Source organism: Perognathus longimembris, chromosome 15 (assembly GCF_023159225.1).
Source record: "Perognathus longimembris pacificus isolate PPM17 chromosome 15, ASM2315922v1, whole genome shotgun sequence".
Classification (NCBI taxonomy): Eukaryota; Metazoa; Chordata; class Mammalia; order Rodentia; family Heteromyidae; genus Perognathus; species Perognathus longimembris.
The window spans coordinates 13593618-13610336 of record NC_063175.1 but is presented as its reverse complement, the minus strand read 5'-3'; the positions used below and the strand labels follow the sequence as shown (position 1 = coordinate 13610336).

Genomic DNA, 16719 nt, shown 5'->3' with positions numbered 1-16719 from the left:
AGTTAGAGATGGAAAAGATCCAAAATGCCTTTAGGATAGGAAAAGCTTATTTTTGGCTTACCAGAAGATTAACTGCCTGTGGTTCCAGAAGACAAGATCATGTGTGTCATCGGCTGCAGAGGAGTTCACGATCCATGGCTCAGAGGAAAAATGGTTCTAGAAAAGTCCCTCTGGAAAGCAGCCAGTGTGAGCCAGCATACTCCAAGAGCCTGGAAAGCATCAAAGCTCTGCTCAGCCAGCTTATTCTGAGACTTCGCATCCAGACACACCATAGAATCTTTTTTCTTTTTGAGGCAGCCCTTTTCCATCCTTTGCTGGGATTACAAGTCCATTCAACTGTCTCCGGCTCTGTACTATGGATTTAACACAACTGCTCTGTGTGAGTGCTCCATTAACATCAGTAATTGCAATGCAGCCCTCTAGCCATTCAGGGGATTAAAAAAAAAGTTCATTCCCAGAGAAGTCCAGCCACACAAGGACAGCTGCCTGCAGAGTGCTCAGAGCCAACCTCTGTCACATGACTGGATATCTGGAAAAGCAGAACTGTGTCCTGTTGCTCTAAAGATTGCTGGCCTACTTTCAGAGTGAGCAAAGGTATCAGGTGGAAGGGATACAAAGGCAGGGCCTCAAGCTATGGCAGACAGCCTGGCAGAGTCGCATCTTTTCAGGGGAAGATCGTCAGTCTTGTTGGCTTTGTAAGGCTTTTCTCATCTTGGGAGAGGAAAGACAATGATCTATAACATAAATCTATTGTTGTACCTAGAAAAATGTTTGTCCTTCTAGAGCCAGGAGCCCAATTAAAAATAGTGTGAGTGCCAGGTGCTGGTGCCTCATGCCTGTAATCCTAGCCACTCAAGAGACTGACATCAGAGGAGTTCAGTTCAAAGCCAGCCGGGGCAGGAAAGCCTGGGAGACTCGGAGACTCTTATCTCCAACTAACCACACAAATATAGCTCAGGTGGCAAAGCAGTACTAGCCTTGAGAAAAACAACAAAACCAAAAAATCTCAAGGACAGTGCCCAGGACCTGAGTTCAAGCCCCAGGACCCAAACACACACACACACACACACACACACACACACACACACACACACGTATGAGTAAGATTTATTTGTACCTCATGTACACATAGTGTGTGTGCATGAGACAGAGAGAGAGAAAGAGAGAATATGTTTAGCCTTCAGAAGCATGATTATAGATCAAGAATGTCTGTGGCTGGGAACAATTATAAAATTTGACCAAGCTGGGTACAGGAGGCTCACACCTGTAATCCTAGTTACTCAGGAGGCTGAGATCTGAGGATCATGGTTGGAAGCCAGCCTGGGCAGGGAAGTACATGAGACCCTAATCTCCAATAAACTACTTAGAAAATAAAGCTGTGGGCTGGGAATGTGGCCCAGTGGTAGAGTGCTTGCCTAGCATGCATGAAGCCCCGGGTTTGATACCTCAGTGCCACAGAAACAGAAAAAGCCGGAAGTGGCGCTGTGGCTCAAGTGGTAGAGTGCTAGCCTTGAGCAGAAAGAAGCCAGGGACAGTGCTCAGGCCCTGAGTTCAAGCCCCAGGACTATCAAAACAAAACAAAACAACCCCCCCTAACCAAAAAAAAACCCCAAAATCTACCCAGAAGGAATTGGAACATGAATATAGGCCTGAGGCCAGCATTGGAAGGAAGCTAAATGTGTCTCTTTTCCCTTTCTAAGGTAACCTATTAAAATCTAAGAGAGAAAGTGATTTAGTTTCTCTATAAGACTGATCAGCAAACTGGGTATGGTAGAACATGCCTATAATCCTAGTGTAGGAGGTGGAAGCAGGAGGATTTTCAGATCAAGACCCAGTCTAGACTGCATAGCAAGACTTTGTTTTAAAAAAAGCTGGGTCTGAGCCTGGACACTGTGCTCACGCTTGCAATCCCAGCTAATCAGGAGGCTGAGATGTGACGAGAGCGAGCTGAAGCCAGCCCCAGAAGGACATTTCACGAGACTCTTATTCCCAGTTAACCTCCAGAAAGCCAGAAGTAGAGTTATGGTTCAAGTGGTGGCACATAAGCCTTGAGGAAAAAGAAAGAGAGAGAGAGAGAAAGAAAAAAAGAAAGAAAGGAAGGAAGGAAGAAAGAGAGAAAGACTTAGAGACAGCACCCAGTCTCTTGAGTTTAAGCCCTAGGATTGGCACACATACACACACACACACACACACACACACTAAATTTAAATTAAATTAAAAAGGGGGTCTGTAAGCACAGCTCCACAATAGAGCACCTACCTGGCAAGTACAAGGCCTTGATTTCAAATACCAGCAACATCAATCAATCAATCAATGAGCAAAGCAGCATAATTTATCACTGGTAGGAGACTTATCCCAGAGTATCTGCACTTGGAAAGCACGCTGCTTTTTTATTTTTATTTTATTTTTTTGTTGGTCATTGGCTTTGTCCCTAAGCGCCTTTGCTCAAGGCTAGTGCTCTATGACTGTGAGCCACAGTGTCACTTTCGGTTTCTGGTGGTTCATTGGAGATAAGAGTCCCACAGGCTGAATTGAATGGCAATCTTTAGATCTCAGCCTCTTGAGTAGCTAGGATCACAGGCGTGAGCCACCAGTGCCTGGCTTTTAAAAACGGTTATTATACAAGTGATATCCAGAGGGATTGCACTTACATAAGCCAGGCAAAGAGTACATTTCTTCTGGGGACCATGTCATCCCTTCCCTTGCTCTCTCCCAGTTTTTTTCTCCCGTCCCCACCCACAAGTTGCGTAGTTCATTTTCAACATAGTGTCCAGTGAGTTCCACCGGTGCGTTTGTTCACCCTGGGGACACCGCTTCTTTAAAGGAGAGAAGTGTGTCAGGCGGCACACAGAGGAGCCGTGCACGCTTCATGGTTGCTCCTAAACACCAGCGCTTCTCCATGAGCTGAGTGAGGGGGCAGCACACTGACCCATTACCCACACTGCCCCAGGGGCTCCCCACAGCCTCCAATTCAGCAGGTGTACTGCTCACAAGCTCATTCAGAGATTCTGACACGTAGCCAGCTTTGGGAAACTGTGTGTGTGTGTGTGTGTGTGTGTGTGTGTGTGTGTGTGTGTGTGTGTGTGTGTGTGTGTTTTGCTGGGCACCTTGAGCATGCCAGGCCTGGTTTAGAACACATTAAGAGCTTGCATTGGTAAGTCCTTGCTGGAAGCATGATTTGTGTGGTGGGAGGCTGAGAAGTAGAGGCTGCGGCTTAGGAGAGAGGTCAGATCTCGGGAGGCAATGAACTGAGCCTATCTGCTGGGCTCTGGGGCCCAGCACTCGTGCGAGACTGTATGCTAAGCCCAGTTGCCGGCAGGGTGTACCCTTGGAGTGGAGCTGTGTCTGTGGTTGACTGGAATACCCAAAGAACCTAGCAAATGCCAAACAGCCAGCCAGGTTCCCTGGCCAGGGGGATGAGACCTGCCCATCTATGAACCAGTGTCGATTAAGAGAGGAGAAAATGAAATCACCGTTTTCCTAGCGAGGCATCTAACGCGGAGACCAGAGTTTCACAGGATGAAAATAAAACTAGTTATGTGTATATAGCATTATTATATGCTAATTGATTTCTGTATACTCACTTTATTTTCTTTTTTTTTTTCTTTTTTTTGTCTGGGGCTTGAACTCAAGGCCTCATGCTTTCCCTCTATTTTTTTGCTCAAGGCTGGAGCTCTATCCCTTGTGACACATCTCCACTTTTGGCTTATTGCTGGTTAATTGGACAAAGTGTCTTTCAGATTTGTTTATGGGTTGGCTTTGAACCAGATCCTCAGCGTTCAGCTTCTTGAGTAGCTAGAATTACAGGCATGAGCCACCAGCAAGATAATAACATTATCCTTTATACAGATGAGGGGAGAAAAAGCACAGAAAGGTCAAGAAACACACCCATGTCCACACCGCTAACCACTGCAAATACTTCAGGGAGCCAATTAAATAGTGTTGGGTAGATTTTCTAAGCAATATTTTCTTTATGGAAAATACATCTTTAGATTATATGATTTACTCATCAATTATTAGTGAAGAAGATCTAGAAAACACAATAGAGCATGAAGCACGTGGCTTAACTCTAGTGCCTGTATATTTTGTATTTCTTTGGCTTTGCGAATTATAAGAAGCAGATTTTGATTTCTGGCCAGGGTTGGTGGGTTTTTGCCTTCATTCTGCTATGTCATGAGAATCTGAGTTTGGATTTGAGTTTGCTTAGAAAGCCAACTGGAGGGAACCTATAGAAAGAGCTCGATTATGCAGAACCGGAGAGCAGGGAGCAAGGCTGTACAGGGAAAGGCCTTACCGGCAGATAGATCCGGATCCTGACTTATCTGGAGATTTTATTCTTCTTTGTAAAATGAGGATAAAGATTGTCTTTGTGATGGGTTGTTGCTAATACAATGGAAATGCTTAAACTCACATTGCTATGACTCTGTGTGCCTGTGCAGCTAAATCCTATGCTTAAATGTGTGTGTGTGTGCATGTGTGCACGTGTGTGTGTGCACCAGTATTGGGTCTTCAACTCAGGGCTTTGTGCTCTGACTTGCCTTTTTCACTCAAGGCTGGCACTCTACTCCTTGAGCTAAATCTCCATTTCTGGCTTTTTGCTGATCAGTTGGAGATAAAAATCTCAGGGATTTTTCTGTACAGCTTGGCTGCAAAGCCCGATCCTTCCATCTCAGCCTCCCGCACAGCTGCTGTTGCTAAAGGCCCACGCCACTGGAGCCTGGCAGAAATCCAGCCGTTGAGGATGCAGCACAACTTCATCCTCGGTGAGCCACCCAGGAGGGCGTTTTACGTCATTCCCTCGGGATATGGGGTCTCGGCCACCGCACTCTTTTCTCTTGGTTTGATTCCCCCCTCCCACCCCCCACCCAGGTGAGGATTTCAGAAAGATCTGCACTGTTACAAATGTTTCTTATAGATTAGGTCTCCATCCTAATGCTAAGCTGGTCCCAATTCAACACGGAAGAGCGAGCAGGGGGATGATGGTGCATTTATTTAAAATTATGAGTAGCTGGGTCAATTTAAAGTAGGAGGAAAGGACACCAGGGCTCTAGCTTCTCTTTTTCAGAAGCTGTAAAAAAAAAAAAAAAAGTCATGCTGTATATAGTGCCAGAACCCATTTTTAGGGCTGTTTTCTTTTGCTATTCTTCACTATACTTTCCTCTTCTAAAAGCTGCAAGTTGTCTTGCAATAACTGTTCTATCACTTTCTACGTATGCCACCCAGCACTATCTGAGCACCGCTGGCACGGCTTTAACTGCAGCAAGCCTGGTTCCTTATCTGTAAAAAGTGATTTGGAGATTAATCAGATCATTCACTTTACTTGGTGCATATCATATACTAAGCAACCTGCAAATATTGAAGATAATTAGCAGTCCTAGTCATTAGCCATTTCCAGCTATTTTTTGTTGCTGTTTTGCTTTGTTCTGTGCCAGTACTAGGACTTCAAGGTTTCTCACTTTCACTTGGCTTTTTTTTGCTCAAGGCTGGTGCTATACCACTTGAGCCACATCTCCACTTCTTGCTGGTTAATTGGAAATGTGTCATGAACTTTTCTGCCCAGGCAGGCTTTGAACCTTAATCCTCAGATATCAGCCTCCTAAATAGCTAGAATTACAGTTGTAAGCCACCAGCACCTGGCTACCATTTTTTTATGACAAACTTTATTAAAACTATTTAGCTCTTAGCTGAGCACCAGTGGTTTATGCCTGTAATCCTAGCTACTCAGGAGGATGTGATCTGAGGATCATGTGTTGAAGCCAGCGCAGGCAGGAAAGTCTATAAAACTCTTACCTCCAATTAAGCATCTCCTGCCCCCACCCCCTAAAAAAAGCGGGAAGTGGAGCTATGGTCCAAGTGGTAGAGCACTAGCCTTTAGCATAAACTCTCAGGGGCAGTGCTCAGGCCCTGAGTTCAAGCCCTGGGATAGGTGCGTGTGCATGTTGATGCATACACACACACACACACACAAGTAAATCAACTTTTGGAGAAAATGAATTTTCCATTTGTTAGTTGAGCAGCCTTGTGGGTGAAATCTACTGTAGGTCTTTGTCAATGAGAAATTTCTTTTGTAAAGCATAGGGTCCTATGACTGCTCCATATATATATATATATGTTACCTAGGTATATATGTTTCTATATCCACCTATCCATAGATATATATGTTATGCAGATATATCTATATATATATCACATCTATTTGTATCTGTCTCTATAGATCTGTCTCTCTCTCCAGACATCCATAGCTATTGCTATAGATAGATGTATCTATATCTAACTGGAGATACACAGATGTCTCTGTATCTAGGTGGAGATGTCTGTCGATGCGTCTAGCCGGATCTGTGCCTCTGCCTCTGTCTACATGGACATCTGGTTAGACGGGCAGATGAGTGAACAGTGAATAGGGATCACAGTGGCTGTCCACGGCCTCAGCACTTGGAGCCTCCAGCTACAGCTCCCTGCCGCCAGGGGGCAGAAGACCTGCGCACTGCCTTCCGCTCGCCCTCGGGTCCCGCCTCCGTCTCGGACGTCACCAGAGGGCGCGGCCCCGGCAGGGGCGTGGCCTTCCCTACGCCACCGCCGCGAGGGGCGGGGCCTTCCGCGGCGCGAGGGCGGGGCCTCCCCCACCCTCCGCCGCCGCGAGGTGCGTGGCCTTCCCTACGCCACCGCCGCGAGGGGCGGGGCCTTCCGCGGGGCGAGGGCGGGGCCTCCCCCACCCCATCCTCCGTCGCCGCGAGGGGCGTGGCCATGGGGAGCGCGGGCGGGAGGGCGTGGCCTTCCCCCCCAGCCGCGAGGGGCGTGGCCGTGGGGAGTGCCGGCGGGAGGACGTGGCCTTCCTCCCCCCTCCCCCCCCGCCGCGAGGGGCGTGGCCGTGGGGAGAGCCGGCGGGAGGACGTGGCCTGCCTCCCCCTCCCCCCCCGCCGCGAGGGGCGTGGCCGCGGGGAGCGCGGGCGGGAGGATGTGGCCTTCCTCCCCCTCCCCCCCCGCCGCGAGGGGCGTGGCCGCGGGGAGCGCCGGCGGGAGGGCGTGGCCTTCCCCCCCCAGCCGCGAGGGGCGTGGCCGTGGGGAGCGCCGGCGGGAGGGCGTGGCCTTCCCCCCCAGCCGCGAGGGGCGTGGCCGCGGGGAGCGCCGGCGGGAGGGCGTGGCCTTCCCCCCCCCAGCCGCGAGGGGCGTGGCCGTGGGGAGCGCCGGCGGGAGGGCGTGGCCTTCCCCCCCCAGCCGCGAGGGGCGTGGCCGCGGGGAGCGCCGGCGGGAGGGCGTGGCCTTCCTCCCCCTCCCCCCCGCCGCGAGGGGCGTGGCCGTGGGGAGCGCCGGCGGGAGGGCGTGGCCTTCCCCCCCCAGCCGCGAGGGGCGTGGCCGTGGGGAGCGCCGGCGGGAGGCGGCGGCCGCGGCTCCTCAGCCTGGGGAAGATGGCGCCGCCGGTGACGGAGCGCGGGCTGAAGAGCGTCGTGTGGCAGAGTGAGTGCGCGGGGGCCGGGGCCGGGGTAGAGGGGAAGGCGGCGGGCCTCCGCGCTGCCCGGGCGCCGCGGCCCCGCGAGGGCTCCGTGCGCGGGGGGCGCGGCGCGGCCTGCTCGTGGGCGCCGCGGACCGGGCGCGTCCTCCCCCCGCCCCCCGCGGCGAGCTCGCCCCGCGCGGCGTCCCGGGGCCGCCGTCCGGTTCCGGGTCCGGTCCGTCCCCGCCGCGGCCCCGCCGCGTGGAGCGGCTGCCCGGAGCCTGCGGCTCGCCGGCGCGTTCCGGGGAAGGGCCGCGCCGGGCCGCCCCGCTCCACCCCCCGTCCCCCCTCCCGGCCCGGGCCGCCCCGCTCCACCCCCCGTCCCCCCTCCCGGCCGGGCCGCCCCGCTCCACCCCCCCCCCCCCGGCCCGGGCCGCCCCCCCCCTTCCTCGGCGGTCCCGGGCGCGCCGGCCCGCCGCCGTCCCCGCCGTCTCCGCACCCGCGCCTGGCTGCCGGGCCGGGCCGGGCCGGGCGGGGCGGAGCGTCCTCTCCTCCGAGGTCCCTGCCCCAGCTGGCCGAGCCGGGGCGGGTTCGCTTTCACTTAGATGTGAGTGACAGCCTTCTCGGAACTCCAGATCCTGCTTGTTACGGAAGTGGCGCTTTCCATGATCGGAAAAAGCGCCTCCTTCAGATCGGCCCAGCCCGGAGGCGGCCGTCCGGAGGGGGTGCGCTCGCTCACGGTCACCTCACCGGCCAGCCCGCCGGTCAGCTCACCCGTCAGCCCACCCGTCAGCTCACCCGTCAGCTCACCCGTCAGCTCACAGGTCAGCTCACCCGTCAGCTCACAGGTCAGCTCACAGGTCAGCTCACAGGTCAGCTCACAGGTCAGCTCACCCGTCAGCTCACAGGTCAGCTCACCCGTCAGCTCACAGGTCAGCTCACCCGTCAGCTCACAGGTCAGCTCACCCGTCAGCTCACAGGTCAGCTCACAGGTCAGCTCACCCGTCAGCTCACAGGTCAGCTCACCCGTCAGCTCACAGGTCAGCTCACCCGTCAGCTCACAGGTCAGCTCACAGGTCAGCTCACAGGTCAGCTCACCCGTCAGCTCACAGGTCAGCTCACCCATCAGCTCACAGGTCAGCTCACAGGTCAGCTCACCCGTCAGCTCACAGGTCAGCCCACCCGTCAGCTCACAGGTCAGCTCACAGGTCAGCTCACCCGTCAGCTCACCCATCCGCTCACAGGTCAGCTCACAGGTCAGCTCACCCGTCAGCTCACAGGTCAGCCCACCCGTCAGCTCACAGGTCAGCTCACAGGTCAGCTCACCCGTCAGCTCACCCGTCAGCTCACAGGTCAGCTCACCCGTCAGCTCACCCGTCAGCTCACCCGTCAGCTCACAGGTCAGCTCACCCGTCAGCTCACAGGTCAGCTCACAGGTCAGCTCACCCGTCAGCTCACCCGTCAGCTCACCCGTCAGCTCACAGGTCAGCTCACCCGTCAGCTCACCCGTCAGCTCACCCGTCAGCTCACCCGTCAGCTCACAGGTCAGCTCACCCGTCAGCTCACCCGTCAGCTCACCCGTCAGCTCACAGGTCAGCTCACCCGTCAGCTCACAGGTCAGCTCACAGGTCAGCTCACCCGTCAGCTCACAGGTCAGCTCACCCGTCAGCTCACAGGTCAGCTCACAGGTCAGCTCACAGGTCAGCTCACAGGTCAGCTCACCCGTCAGCTCACCCGTCAGCTCACAGGTCAGCTCACAGGTCAGCTCACCCGTCAGCTCACCGGTCAGCTCACAGGTCAGCTCACCCGTCAGCTCACAGGTCAGCTCACCGGCCAGCCCACCGGTCACCTCACCGGTCAGCCCAAAGGTCAGCTCACAGGTCAGCTCACCCGTCAGCTCACCCGTCAGCTCACAGGTCAGCTCACCCGTCAGCTCACAGGTCAGCTCACCCGTCAGCTCACAGGTCAGCTCACCCGTCAGCTCACCCGTCAGCTCACAGGTCAGCTCACCCGTCAGCTCACCGGTCACCTCGCCGGCCAGCCCGCCGGTCAGCTCACCCGTCAGCTCACCCGTCAGCTCACCCGTCAGCTCACAGGTCAGCTCACCCGTCAGCTCACAGGTCAGCTCACAGGTCAGCTCACAGGTCAGCTCACAGGTCAGCTCACCCGTCAGCTCACCCGTCAGCTCACAGGTCAGCTCACAGGTCAGCTCACCCGTCAGCTCACAGGTCAGCTCACCCGTCAGCTCACAGGTCAGCTCACCGGCCAGCCCACCGGTCACCTCACCGGTCAGCCCAAAGGTCAGCTCACAGGTCAGCTCACCCGTCAGCTCACCCGTCAGCTCACAGGTCAGCTCACCCGTCAGCTCACAGGTCAGCTCACAGGTCAGCTTACCGGTCAGCTCACCCATCCGCTCACAGGTCAGCTCACAGGTCAGCTCACAGGTCAGCTAGGCGCCAGCGCGGGGGCAGGCAGCAAGCTCTGCGGCGCGAGCCACTAGGCCAGGGGTGAGTGTAGAGATAATCAAGTTCCCGCCCGGTGCTGTCGATTCGAGGTGACAGCAGGCTATCCAGACAGAGTGTAAGGTAAGGACAGAAACTGAACCGGAGGAAAGAGACGGGAGTTGCTAAAATAGTTCTCAGAGATTGTCTAACTAGAAACAACCGAAAGACAAGATAATTGCCACCTGACGCTTGCTGGATGAAACATACTCAAAAAGGAGTCTCTTCAGTTAATTTGGCAAAAGATGAATCTGGAAAAATGTTGGAGCTAAGAGAAGGATAAAAAAATAATTGGAGAAAAAGGTTTTGTTGGGTTAGAGGTATAATTAGTCCAGGATTGAAAACTAAACGTAAGAACCTCTAATTTATCCAGAAACTATGGTAAATAGAATGGGACTACTACTCAGTGCTGTTAGCATTTCCCTAGCCTTAGGTCCTCAGCTCCTCCCACTAGCCCCCAGATCCACCCATACCTAATGAGCCACTCCTACTCACTACCTACCTACTTCCCCTTTACCCCCAGAGAGAAGCTGCCACCTGGATAAGGTGCAGACGCCTTGTAGCTCCCTCTCCCGTGGGAACTATGGCCCCACAAATAAACCTCCTTATGAACCTTCTTCTCCTGTCTGTGATTATCTCCACATGGTCCCCTGGGATGGCAGGAACAGATCCTTTCATGTCCAAGGTGCTGTTCTTTACACATATTAAACGTCATAAGAATGTCGGCATTTCACTGACATTGAAATTGGCATAGCTTATTAGAATGACTGCATTATTCTTATAGCCAAAAGAGGAAACAAGAGGTCTCACACTGATGCATGGATACGGCAGTAAAAAGAAATTAGTGACATATTTTATATCTTCACTGAGTCTTGAAAATATTACGCAAAATAAGAACCCAGTCATATTTTATGACTCCACTTATATGAAATGTCCAGAGTAAGCAAATACATCAAGACAGGAAGTGTACTAAGTGGATGCCTATCTAGAGAGAGGGAGATTGGAGGAATGGGGTCTCTTATTAGAGTACTGGAGAAATTCTCAAAACTAGTATGGAAACATGGTGATGGATGTATGGCTTTATGAATGCACTGGGGAAAAAAGTCATATGCTTTAAAATATGTGTAAAATATAAATTATATCTTGTAATAAGGCTTTTAAAGTAAACCCGGCCAACATCTATTAAATCTAGACCTAGGGTTTACACATAGGTTGTTTGGAATACAATGCTAATGATTGATCTACAATGCTAATGATTGATATGCAAACTTTAGTTCAGAGTCTTATTTTATGCATTAGACTCTTAACTGTTACTTAAAGCTGACTTCCTTTTCTCATTTCAGTCTACACAGACAATAACTGTCAGGAACGTTTTCCTTTAATAGTACCCTTATATCACTGTTTGGTTCTCTTGAAGACCTGCCGAGAATTTGTATTTCTTCAGTTGCTGAAAGCTCATTTCAAAAACTCTCTCTGTCTCTCTCTGTCTCTCTGCCATTCCTGGGGTTTGAACTCTGGGCCTGGGAGTTTTCTCAAGGCTGGCATTCTAACTTCAGCAACAGCACTACTTCTGTTTTTATTGAGTAGTTTATTGGAGATTAGAGTCTCAGGGCAGCCAGATGCCCCTGGCTCATGTCTGCAATCCTAGCTACTCAGCAAGCTGAGCTCTGAGGATAATGGTTTGAAGCCAGCCTGGGCAGAAAAGTCGCCATGAGACTCTCATCTTCAATTAACCACTCAAAAACTAGTGAAGATTGCTATGCTTATTTGCTGTTTTTTGCTTTAGGGAAGTGGTAACAAAAGTACCACAGTTACAGGGTTTTAAGTGAAACGTTTATGTCGTTTATTTTTTTTTTAAAGAACCACATTTGAAAAACGACAGCAAGCGACAATGAAGTAAAAATCATTTTAAAATTTAACTGCTAATTAAAGTTACTTTTTTTAAACTGAAGTAGAAAAAGATTGCAATAGCAAATGCAAATATAAAATAAAAGTAAACTTCCTTCCAACCTAAGCCCAGAGTCTTTCTCTCCAGACACAACTACTTTTAGGTTTTTTAATCCTTCTTAAAGTTTTCTGAAAATAAACACTTGTGCAGAGAAACATGCTTTTGGTTTTGTTGTAATCAGCTGTCTATGGGTTTTAAAAATTCTTGTCACTTCCTCTTTTAAGCTCATTTCGTGGTGCAGTTAAAAAAGTTCTTTTAGGGGGCTGGGGATATAGCCTAGTGGCAAGAGTGCCTGCCTCGGATACACGAGGCCCTAGGTTCAATTCCCCAGCACCACATATACAGAAAACGGCCAGAAGCGGCGCTGTGGCTCAAGTGGCGGAGTGCTACCCTTGAGCGGGAAGAAGCCAGGGACAGTGCTCAGGCCCTGAGTCCAAGGCCCAGGACTGGCCAAAAAAAAAAAAGTTCTTTTAGAGAAAAAAAATGGAAACAGATCTTAGTCTTGCTGCCAACCACCATTCAAGTTGGAAGCAGGTACCAGTTTAATGACCCAAAAGGACACATTCACCTAACAGCAGAACTGTGACCAAAAAAAGGGAAGAAAAAATGGGGGTGGGGGGTTGAAGAGGAATCATGGAAGGTACTTAACTGTTGGGGTATTGGACAAACTGAGTTACTTTTTGGACCAAGTAACTTATTGAATATAGTGATTTTGATCTAGAAATAAAACGATTCCAACGGGAAAAAATGTTACTTTAGATCTTTACACAGTCATTCATTTAAGTCTATTTATATTGAGTACCTGCCCTGTTCTTTGACCTCTTGAAATTCACAATAAAGTCAGAGACTGGTGCACAAGAAATAGGTGCTGTTTTAGCAGATACGAAGACATTTGCTTGTAGAAGACAGGAAAAGGTGTTGGTTTCCTCTGGTAGTGGGTCTGGGATATTCAAAGCAGGAGTGACATTTAAGATGGTTCTTGTAAGAGGCTGATATTTTGCTAAGCAAAGAAAATCTGGAACACACCGTAAAAAGTGACAAAAATGTGTGATTATTTATAAAAGGGGAACAACAACAAAAGAGAAACACTTCTTTTTAGTTGCAAAGGATTGGAAGATGTAGGCAATAGGATTGTAAATGCTCTGGTAAATAGTTGAGGTATTTTCTAGGCAATGAGGAAACACTAAAGATGGTTTTCCTCCTCTTCCTCAAATACCAGTCACCATATTTTCACATTCCATTAAGTAATGCCAAAAAGAAGTTATTTGCTTATTTCTACTTTGAAGGGAAATGCCCATTAAAATTTAATTAAGTATAATGATAATGTTGCATATAACTTGATTTTTTTTGCCTAAATAACTACTACCCAGTTACAACTATAGAATGTTTCCAAGCACCCCATGACTTCCCCAGTTCAACTCCACCCCTTTCCCTCAATATAGCCATTATTCTGACTGTCAGATTTACTGTAGACCCTTTAGTAGCTCCCATATACATAATTTATCTAACAGTGGATTGGAAATATTAGGGAATAAATATATTTGTACTGGACATTTATAGGTTTTATTTGTCATTTTGTAAACAATACATTCCAACAGTTTGCAGAACATTGACATTGTATTAGATATTATAAGTAATCTACAGATGCTTTAAAGTATGGGGAAGGATGCACATGGTTATATGCTAATGCTGTATCATTCTATTTCTGAAATTTTTTTGAGACTGGAAATCTCTATTTTGCCTAGACTGGCTTGAACACATAGTCTCAAGTGATCCTCCTACCTTAGCTCCTGAGTAGTTGGGACTATAGCATGTACTTGTGCCTGGCTTACTGTACCCTTGCATGGAAGAGACCTGTGTATTCACAGATACTGGTTGGAGTAAGGAGGAGATTCTGAACCCAACCCCCTGAGAACACTAAAAGATGACTATATCTTCTTTAAAAATAAGAATGTACTAGATTTCTACTAGAAAAAATTACCTTAATATTTGCCTTTGTATAATTTCAGGGTTGTTTTTTTTTTTCAGTACTAGGAACTGAACCCAGATCCTTGCACATGGTTAGGCAACCACTGAACTATATACCCAGTCCTGTCTTTGTATATGTTTAGTGTTCTTGTCGTAGTTCTCAATTTTCATCTGTTCTACTGAACTATATACCCAGTCCTGCCTTTGTATATATTTAGTGTTCTTGTCGTAGTTCTCAATTTTCATGTATTCTACTTAACTATATTTTTGAACCATATATTTTAGAAACCTTATGCACAGCTCATTATGTCTTTATTAAAATAATTCATGGTGTCTTCTCTTGTTTCCTACTCCAGCGCCTAGTTTGACCTTTATAAAGATTGTTACCCACAAACTGAATGCTATAGGCCAGACGTAGGCAGAATAATAATTAGGAATTTAAGAACATGTTTTGCTTTTTTTGAGAATCTAAATTCCTTTATGACCTGCAGATGTGATTTTTTTTTTTTTGCTATTGGCTATTTTTCAAAAAACATTATTAAACATTATAAAGGCCTCATTTGAATATTTCTCCACATTGTACTATAGTTGGAAGACTTGGTTTCTAGTCTAGGTGTACTTCAGTTTATTAAATAATGAAGTTGTGTTTTTTTAAGGGGTGCTGGTCATTGAACTCAACTTATACTTGGTAAGTAATTGCTCTACCACTTGAGCCACACTTTTTCCATTTTTGATTCTTTCTCAGATAGTCTTGGGCTTTTGCCAGGTCTAGCCTTTAGTATGATCTTCCTATCTCTACCACCTATGTGGCTGACATCACCAGCATGTCCCCTGCACTTGGCTTTGGGAAGATAGACTCTCATTAAATTTGATGGGCTTGCCTCAAGCTGCATTCCTTCCTGTTCCTAGTTCCCTAGTAGCTAGGATTACAGACAAGTGCCACTACATCCAGCCTAGATTGTGCCCCTGCCCAGTCTCCCCCTCCCCCCATTGAATCTTTGATAACTCCAGTTCCATTTTTTAGACCTTTAATTTGTTATATTTTATTTTTACTTGCATTCTTATTAGATTTATATTGTGCCATATTTTTCTCATGTTTTGTTTGGGATATAAGTGTTTCTTCCCATTGGCGTTTCTTTGCCTAATGACATTTTGTAGATTGTGTCTTAGCCTGTTTGTTCTGACAGCTTTTGTTATCATCATTCCTTGCTCCTGTTTGTTTATTTTGGTACTGGGGTTTGATCTTAGGTTGTTGTACTACTTAGGCTGTTGAGCAATCATTTGAGCCACACCTCGACCTCTTATTATATTGATTGTAAACATCTGAGTACTACATCACCAGTGGATTAAAATAAACTAAACATTAGAAATCTAAAATATAAAAAGTGAAACAATAAAATTTGGAGAAATTGTAGGCTAATGTGGGTTAGACTTAAAAAAATAACTGATAACCTTACCCAGACACTGCAAAAGATATTATGTAAGACTTTTCATGTAGGACACTATAAATAAAGCCAAGAGCTAAACTATAGACTTGAAGAAAATGCCAACATACATAGGACAGAAAGACTCGATATATAAAGAATGCCTAGAAATTGACTGGGAAAAGATAATGACCTGGCAGAAAAATGAGCAAAGGAAATGAGCAGGCAACTTGTAGGTTAAGTCATTCAATAGACTTTTTGATTTGGAGAAATGGAAATCAAGACTAGCTAACCTTTTTAATCTATAAGATTGGCAGAATCAGGGTGACTGATAGCATGTAGTAGTGGAAAGCTTCTTGACGGGAGTGTATGAGTTTTTAGTGCCTTTTGAGAAATTTTCAGTTTAGTAAAATAAGAGACAGATACTTTGTAATGTCAGCAATCTCATTGTGGGTCTTTCCATTTCAGAATTAAAAGTAATCGCAAATATACATATATGTTTAGAGTTTTTTACTATAATATTATAGTGGTAAAATTGGACACAGAATGGCACACAGCCTGGCAAATGGGAGAATATTTGAATAGTATACTGTGCCTATACTAAGGAATATTCTGTAGCCAAATTTTATATTTGGATATTTGGAGATATAATGCATATTTAGTGAAAAATGCAGTGATAGAAATGTATGTAAGCTGATACCCTTTTTGTAACAATTTGATTATGAAACTACAAACTTCTAGAAGTTAGAGATACAACTCTGCTGTTGAGAAATAAACGGGAGTGGGAGGCAAAGAGTTGATATAGATGATCCAGAAGAAAAGGCTTAGTGGACACAAAGGAGATAAAGGGAAAAATGGATGGAAAAGGCTCAGTTGTCACATAGGAGATAAAGGGAAGATAGATGAGACTAGGAGGGATTTGGGAGGTAGAATCAATAGGATTTAAGCTAAAGGAGAGTCAGCCTAGACTATGAAATTCCAATTTGTGAATTAGATAATGGTGTTGCTGGTTTATTGATGAAAAGAGAAGGTAAAGGTTTGGAGGGGAAAAAATAAAATAGTTTAGGGCTAGAACATGGTGAGTCAAGTGTAAATTGAAGTATCTGATAGGCAATTGGAGATGAGATATTGAGGTGTAAACTCAGAAGAATTTAAGAGATCATGTAGTATACAGCATATGGTGGTCATAGCTGTGAATTTAGATGCAATCGAGCAGATAGAGGAGGGTATCTTTTCCAGGTCAATAGTGAGATTTTCTTTTAGTACTTGCATTTTTTACTCTTGTTTTCTTGATTCTGATTTTCATATGGTTTGCCTGTGTGTGTGTGTGTGTGTGTGTGTGTGTGTGTGTGTGTGTGTGTGTGTGTGTGTGTGTGTGTGTGAGAGAGAGAGAGAGAGAGAGAGAGAATATCCAGTCCTCAAACTCCAGATCTGATGCTTTTGCTCATT

General features: G+C 47.6%; 1 protein-coding gene across 1 annotated transcript in view; it reads left to right on the top strand.

Annotated features, from left to right (window-relative positions):
• Positions 1–7352: 7352 nt before the first annotated feature.
• Stxbp3 (syntaxin binding protein 3) overlaps positions 7353–16719 on the top strand; it is a 70534-nt gene continuing 61167 nt past the window's right edge. Inside the window, exon 1 of the mRNA XM_048363107.1 lies at positions 7353–7455. Coding sequence (XP_048219064.1) covers positions 7407–7455 — 49 coding nt within the window. The 5' untranslated portion in view covers positions 7353–7406. The remainder of the gene's footprint in view (positions 7456–16719) is intronic.